General features: G+C 35.6%; 1 protein-coding gene across 1 annotated transcript; it reads right to left on the bottom strand.

Moving 5' to 3' along the window:
* Positions 1–1,140: 1,140 nt before the first annotated feature.
* Positions 1,141–4,573, bottom strand: LOC146166431 (uncharacterized). The gene is made up of 3 exons (XM_083388988.1): positions 4,336–4,573; positions 1,647–1,829; positions 1,141–1,481 (listed from the first exon to the last, which is right to left on the bottom strand). Exons 1-3 carry the CDS (start codon positions 4,571–4,573, stop codon positions 1,141–1,143), a joined length of 762 nt encoding a protein of 253 aa, XP_083245114.1.
* Positions 4,574–8,069: the final 3,496 nt, after the last annotated feature.

Here is an 8,069-nt window from a genome sequence, read left to right as displayed (position 1 = left end):
ACTAGAAGAGAAAAACGGTAACATTGTGACGTCATCAACATAGAAATTAAACAACGTTTCTCGCTGTAACACCTACCAACAATAATGTTGTAATTTTAACAAAGCGCAAAGTATGCAGCTCGAAATTATATGACTGCCATGTTAAAGCAACACTTTAACCTTCCTTTGTTAAACTAAATGCCACTTCACGCATTACAGAAGTACAACTAAGCACATTGCACAACTCGTATAACCAAAAACTTTCCGTTTGTTGAGCCCCAAACGGCACGCATGGTTTATATACGCCTGGTTGGTTTTTATTAAACGCATGGACGGCTTTATGTAACGGAAAACTGTTTTTTATGTAACAGTGATGTTTTATGTACGAGCTAGGATTTGGAGTGGCAAAATTTAATGTTGGAAACATATTTTTGCAAACGTTCCACAATGTTAATAGTCATTTCTAGTTGTTTACATTTGCACAGAATTTATGCTTTTTTTGGTGTTTTTTGTTGTATATCAATTGGTGCTAGTAGGGCTACTTTGGTGTAAGTACAGAATAGCTAAAATCTAGTCGAAATTGTTACCAAGGCTGCCTCGTGAAAGGAAAAAAATCAAAACTTAAATTCAAACTGCTTAGTTTCAATAAATATAGAAACCGAAAAGCAAAGGTGTTTGGTGTATTACCAAAACGTAAAGTTGTATTGTGATTTTTGCGCATCCAAAAAAAAATGAAAAGACAGGAAAACAATTTTTCCACGTTTTAAAAAAATTGCGTTTAATTAAAAAACAACAAGATATATTTGCGCTTGAAACAAATTTTGTACATAAAAGGTATAGGGGTAATAAGATACGCTTCATTTAACAGTATTGCAACTAGAAAAAAGACCAAGATTAAATAAAGTTTCCACAAAACATCCTAATTAATTGGTTCGTCCTACTTTTGCCGAAGTGGCCTCAAATACAGCACAGGAGGTTGTACTTTGATATGTTCAAAGCTCGCACATTTTCACATTTATTTTAAATAGCCGCTATTTTTTACAACGATTGATTTATTTATTTTCTGTGTTTTGGTTCGCAATTTATTTGTTTGTTATATGTACTTAAAAAGTTTTACAGGTATATTTTTGTTAGATTTAAAACAAACCATAAGTTTTGTTATTAAAACTTTTTCTTTCTAGAGTGAATTCTTTTGTGTCTATTAAGATTTGATATCCGGCTAAAACACTTTCCACATTCTTCACATTTGTAAGGTTTTTCACCGGTGTGAATTGTTTCATGATCTTTAAGTCTTCCTGTCTGGCGAAAACACTTTCCACAAACTTTGCATTCGTAAGGTTGTTCACCAGTGTGAATTCTTTCATGATTTTTAAGTTGTCCTGCCTGGTTGAAACACTTTCCACATTGTTTGCACTCGTAAGGTTTTTCACCAGTGTGATTTCGCATGTGGATTTCAAGTTCGAAAACTATTCCAAAATATTTCCCACAAACCTTGCATTTGTGTTTCTTGAAGTGAACTTTTAATAAATGCTGTTTTAGTGCGTGACAAATCATGAAACATTTTCCACATTCTTTGCATTTGTATGGATTTTCTTCTGTGTGAATTCTTTCATGAACTTTAAGACTTCCTGCATGGTTAAAACATTTCCGGCAAGATTTGCATTCATAAGGTCTTTCGCCAGTGTGCATTCGTTCGTGTAGTTTCAAGTTTTGAGCTAGACTGAAACATTTAACGCAATACGTACATTTAAAAGGCTTTTCTCCAGTGTGGATTCTCATGTGGTTGGTAAGATTTTGAATAGTTCCAAAAAATTTGCGACAAACCTTGCATTTGTGTTTCTTAAAATGAACTGTTGATAAATGTTTAGTGAGAGAGTATTGACTTTTAAAACACTTTTAGCAAATGTGACATCGGAACTCTATTTTGTTTTTGAGGTAACTTGATTTTGTTTTGTGTTCCTTCATTTTTTCATTCTTTCGGGAACAATTTGTTGTACTTCTCAATCAGATTCTTCACTTACAGGTTGATGGGCTTGTGATGACCCATCTGTAATCGTGGCAACAGAATCATCAGAAAATCCATCATCGCTTTTTTATCAAATCCGTCGTAACGAAATCGCTTAAGTGGTTTGACATGTTTTAATTTTACTTCTGAAAAGTATCAAGTAGCTCACTAATAACACGAAGCACTGTGTATCCACGACGTTTTGACAATGCTCTTATATTGTAATGCATACCTATAGTGTTTTTCATTAATGCAACTGAGTTAATCCCATTTTGCACATGTGACTTAATTTTTATTTACTTCTCAAGCTCAAATCCGTGTCATTATTGTTTTGTTAACACTTAACGAACCCGCACCTTTTACTAACTTATAAAATAACAAAGCAACAACACCATGGAAAAAAGTCTATAACAAATATCGCAACGAGACTAACAGCTGGATCTTAACTTTATTGCAATAACAATATTTTTTTTTCTTCTTTACTTACAGATTGAAATGTAACATTATGTTCTAAACTGTATAGCTAGTATAAGGAGCAAGGTATTCAAATACTTTCTCGCGTTCATAAAGCGCCCATTATTCAAAAGCTGTTAGGTAAGTCCTTTATTAATTAATGTGTGAAGTTGCAAACTTAGTAAAACAGCCCAACTAGAGTTAAACGTAGGGTTCAGTTTTTTGACATCTTAGAGTCTGTCAACTGCGTGACCTGCAAGTCGCCTAACTAACATCACACTTACCAGCTCTGTAAACAACCCTACACATATAAGCTGCTGAACGTAATGTACACTGTTGCACATTACTCAAAGGCTCTAACGTCCTATAATCGTTTATCACTGTTGACAATTGTGTTGATATACAAAGCTTGGACCTGCTGCCTAGATGTGGTTCCTATATACCTGGCTGTCGTATGCAAACTAAAATATAAGCAATGTTAAACGCTTTTATCGCACATTGTTACTTTACGTCCAACTGCCTGCATTATAGATGTGAGACTATGTACACTGTACAGCTTGTCTAAAGGCAATAACTTCCGTTTCCCGCACGCCCGAAACGCATTATAGATGGTTTTATAAAGCGCAAAGCTGGCTTCACATATAAACAAGGTTATTGTAGGTTATTTATTGTTGGTAACTTATGAACAGTCACGCTGTTATTAACGTTTTTACATTTTGCAGTTTCTATACTTGTCGAAATAAACAAGCTTTCGTTTTCTCAGGCCCGAAACGTATGGATGATTCTATATAACGCATGACTGGTTTCACATACATACAGCCTTAGCGGTGCTCACGAAAACGAAAAGCAAAGGTGTTTGGTGTATTGTTAGAACATACAATTTTAATGTGTTTTTTCTGCGCATCAATATACATATTTCCACATTCCATAAATCAAACTTATACCAAAATAAAACAACTGTGTAATGAAAAAGACAGAGGTTCACAGTGTTGTCTGGTTGGGCGAACTCAAACCAGTATTAAGTCAAAGTTTAGGGAAACAGCGCGATGTATTTCGTGTGTTATCCAGACTTTTAGAGGGGTTGGCAAACCGTGAAAAAAAAATATAGAGAATAATGTTCGATTTTCGAAATTTTGACTACATCCTTATCAACTGGTTCGTCTGTTGTGCTTTGGCTAAAATGGCGTAAAGTAAAGCATAGACAAGTGTTTCTCAACATTTTTTAACTCTTAATTGGTAAACACACATTTATGTTTTCTCTCAAATTTTAATGATATCTTTCCCAGAACCAATCTATTTAATCAAACCTAGTGAACCACAGCAGTGGAAACCCACTTTGTGTCGCGACCAATAGGTTGAGAAACACTGGTATAAGCAGTTGCACTTCGATATATGTTCGAAGCTCGTACATTATTGAAATGTCCATTTGCAGAAATATATTCAATATTTTACAACCATTGTTGTGTTTTATATTCCGTGAAATTTTGGTTCGCAGTTTCTTTGTTATAATATACAAAAAATATAATAAAATCGCAATTTTTGCTTTTAAAGGGGTTACATACAAAATACCCCAATTTGTTTAAAAGGTTTTTGTTTAGAGTGCGTTATTTTATGTCTTTTAAGACTTCCTGCCTGGTTGAAACACTTTCCACAAACTTTGCATTCGAAAGGTTTTTCTCCAGTGTGGATGATTTTGTGTCTGTCGATATTTCCTTTCCGGCTGAAACACTTTCCACATTCTTTGCATTTGTAAGGTTTTTCACCAGTGTGAATTCGTTCATGTTTTTTAAAAGTTGAGGCATTGGCAAAGCATTTTCCACAATATTTGCAGTCATATGGTCTTTCTCCGTTGTGAATTCGTTCGTGTACTTTTAAGGCTTGAGCATTGCTAAAACAACCATCGCAATAAGCACATTTATAGGGCCTTTCTCCAGTGTGAATTCGCATGTGAATTTCAAGTTTGAAAACTACTGCAAATAGTTTTCCACAAACCTTGCATTTGTGTTTCTTGAAGTGAACTCCAGCCAAATGCTCTTTAAGTTTGTTACGATTTTTGAAACACTTTTCGCAAACGTGACATCGGAACTCTCTATTCTGCATTGAAATATCTTCGCTTTGCTTTTTCTTGATATTCATTTGATCCAAGTGACTTTGTGCTTAACAATCGGAAGATTTACTTACTACAGGTTTATGTTCTTGTGATGATCAAGCTGTAATCGTTTTAACAGAATCATCAAACAATTTGATCGTTTGAAATTTTTACTTATTTCCTGAAAAAAAGAAGTATGCTGAACTATCCTCATAACTGATTTATCAAATAAATAAAACAACAAAGATGGACGATCTAACCTCAACAACAAATTATTGTGGCAAACTATGTTGTCAATTACCGAAACAATTTGTTGAGAGTAGTGAGATATACTACATCAAACTTGGGATGGCATAACTATTTTACAAAGTGTAATCTACGCGATGCTGCTATTGCCCAAAATTTGGACCTGTAGAGAACGACGCATGTCTGTTTGTGCTTGTATTTATGTCCGCCTGGTAAAAGGTAAATATTTCACCTTTATACTCTTTCCGTTCCTTGCCGTTCTGGCAAACCCTGTCGGCATTTTGACTCAGCTAATCCCAACACAATCGCTCTTGTGCTACAAAGTTAAACGTGCTGGTAGGATAAAGAGAGATCTATAGTCAACGATGGGCACGTCTTACTGACAAGACGCGTTTTACTGCGATAGGCTGTTTTATTGAAAGCGAGCTATGCTGAATTCTTTGAATGGACAAGACAATTTATATACGACCTGGCATTATACACTTTACAATTCAATGACAGTTTATCTTAGTTTCGATTTAGTACAAATTTATGCAGCTTGTCTTATCTACATTCTTTGTTTTCTTGTTAATAATAAATGTACATTACTTTTCTAATTAAAGCCCACTGCACACGAAAATTACAAATATTCCTGCACCTAGCGATTCAGGTCATAGCCACTTGCCTAATAAGATTTGATTCTAAGACGATGTTGCAGATGTCAATTATCCAAATCAGCATCGTGCATAGAGAATTACTGAGCCACTCTAAGACATAGAAAAGTACTTTTGGTATAAAAAGGTGTCACAATCAACAACTAAATAAACAAATCCAACTGATTTGAGTGAATTTACAGGAATCAAAGAGTTGGCAGACGGTGTGAGCAAGTCGAGAAACAACCATAGCACCGTTGCCTGCTACATCATGTTCGTAAAACTAGCCTGCGGTGAGGTTCGAACTCACGACCTCGGCTATACCGGGACTGTCGCTCCACCAACTAAACCAGGGTGGTCCCAACCCAGGCCCGCCATCATGTTTCGTGGCCCGCGAAGCATTGTTGAATTATTGTAATGCGGACCGTTGAGGGTTCAAAGAAATACAAGTGATCAACGAACAGTAAGCCTACTGCAATTGTTTGTGTATGATTACATTTTTCTGCTATACCATTAAATAAACCAGTTTACTATCGCTCACCAAATTCGGATCCAAGGGGTTGCAAGAACGCCTAATTTTGGTAAGTGGGTTAGACTGGTTTAAGAGATGCCTTAGCGCGTCCTACAAGTTTTGTCAAATACGCATTTTTTTCGCGCTTTGCGCGCACCATTTTTTCTAATCGCCTAACGCTCAATTTCATTTGCGCACAATTCCGACTATAGCAGCAAGTTTCTGGAGCTTATAGGTGGTTGACGATGCTTTGTGACGTCATTTTTTAACATTTCGTGCCCCGAACAAACACAAATTGTCGATCCGCCCCTGGCACGCGTGTAGTCTACTTTATGTGGCCCGCAAAGAATTTGCATGAAATATTGTGCCTGTGATCAACCTTGGACAACCCTTAACTAAACTGAACAGACTCAGAGGGGAACAAATCGATAAATAACCATAGCACCGTTGCTTGTTACATGCTGTTCTTAATACTAGCCTGATTCGAACTCACGACCTCGGTTATACCGAGACAATCGCTCTACCAACAGAGCTACACAGACCAATGTTTGCTGCAACCTGTTAGTGCATACCGCTTGTCGGGAATTAACAGAAGCACAAAAACATATGTCCAAATATTTCATATAGATGTATAATATACAGCAACTAGTCAATACAGCCCTGCAGTAAACTCCACTCAGGCCAGACACTAATATGACGCTGAACACATTTGCTTGGTTGGTTTTATCGAGTCGAACGACAAGATGCTTCCTGCTCAGGGAAACGAGAGCTAATTGTCCTGGCGCGGGGATTAACAAAGCGGCGAACACTGCACAGTAGACTGCACTGTAAGCCAGGATCTCGACGGGTACGATCCACGCAACGCTGCTGCTAGCAGAGTGCTATTTATCGCAGCTGTGAATGAGATTATCGCTTGTACCATGATATCTTAATGAATAACTGATTTCCTCGTTGGAAACTATCAAACATTTTCACATTAGAACACCGTGCTGTCTGGTTGGTCGAACCGAAACCAGTAGTAGCAAAGTTTACGGAAATCAAAGTTTACAAATAAAATACAAACCTGACATCGTAAAATAGTTAACTTAGATCACCACACAGATCGTTCATTTTGTTAAAGTTTTAAATTAGAGAGGTTTCACATTATAAAGATGTTTTCAATTCTAGCAAAGCGAAAAAATGCCTTTAGGTCGATGCGATGAGACGCTACATCTAAAATTAGAAATTTAGATAAACCAAAAGCCATTGACAGATATATCGAAACAATGAAACGGAAAAGCAAACGGAAACAGCAGAAACCAGCCAATCCAAGTTTATTCACTTTGTTTAGTTTATTGACGCAACTCTAATTCAACGAAATTATCATGACTAAGGGAGAAAAGGGAAATCGTGTTGTGCGAAAGTTGTTACCAGCAGTCGCACCCGCGCCATGCAAAGATAAAACAAAGATCTGAATTCCCATCAACGTTATAACAAGATGCCGAAAGTAACACTTTACAACTTTACGATTATTTAAAATTTCGTTTTAAAAACGTAAAATATAGTTTGTTGGCATATATAGATTTCTTTACGGTATTCCATTTATAAAAGCGCATTCGCTATTGTCAAACTTTTAAGTAAACTCTAGGTTTCAATAACTAAAAAAAAATATTACTTAATAGTGCGTAATTACCGCAATATGTAAGAAGACTTTAAAACGACGTGTTGTACAATCACTGTGAGGTTTTATGAAAGGTATTTGCCAATTTATAACTTAATGTTTTAAAATTTGAAAGAAATTGTTTTTTTGCAAAAAGAGTTACTAATTTAAATTTATAAATAAGTTCAACAATCTCGTTTATATTTTCTCCTTTGTCATTCTTTACCATTAAGATTTTTGGTTTAAATTTTCCACATAAATTTGACTCAAATATGTTTTTTCTGTTCTGTCAATTCCTGTGTGTTTTAATTGCAAAATTTCAACCAGAAACTTCAGATGTTTAATGAACAAACACCTTTATATATACTTAATTACACGTAGCGTTTTTATAACACAACACTTAACATTTGTATATTCCTTTACGCAACAATCCAAAAAGTAAAAGTCATCACAGCGTTTGGAACGCATCAAACATAGAAATTGTATAAGAATAAATACAAACGCTTTATTTAACA

Source organism: Ascidiella aspersa, chromosome 1, assembly GCF_963924565.1.
Source record: "Ascidiella aspersa chromosome 1, kaAscAspe10.2, whole genome shotgun sequence".
Classification (NCBI taxonomy): domain Eukaryota; kingdom Metazoa; phylum Chordata; class Ascidiacea; order Phlebobranchia; family Ascidiidae; genus Ascidiella; species Ascidiella aspersa.
The sequence above is the reverse complement of the archived record's forward strand: the minus strand, read 5'-3'. Positions and strand labels throughout refer to the sequence as shown.

Bases quoted from the DNA above. Each gene is read 5' to 3' on its own strand.
- LOC146166431 (XM_083388988.1), bottom strand. From the start codon at position 4,573: ATGAATATCAAGAAAAAGCAAAGCGAAGATATTTCAATGCAGAATAGA. The intron at 1,830-4,335 runs GTTGTTTTAGCA...ATTTATCAACAG, and splicing joins TAAATGTGCTTATTGCGATG to TTCATTTTAAGAAACACAAA. The intron at 1,482-1,646 runs ATGAATGCAAAT...ACTTCAAGAAAC, and splicing joins GCACACTGGCGAAAGACCTT to ACAAATGCAAGGTTTGTGGG.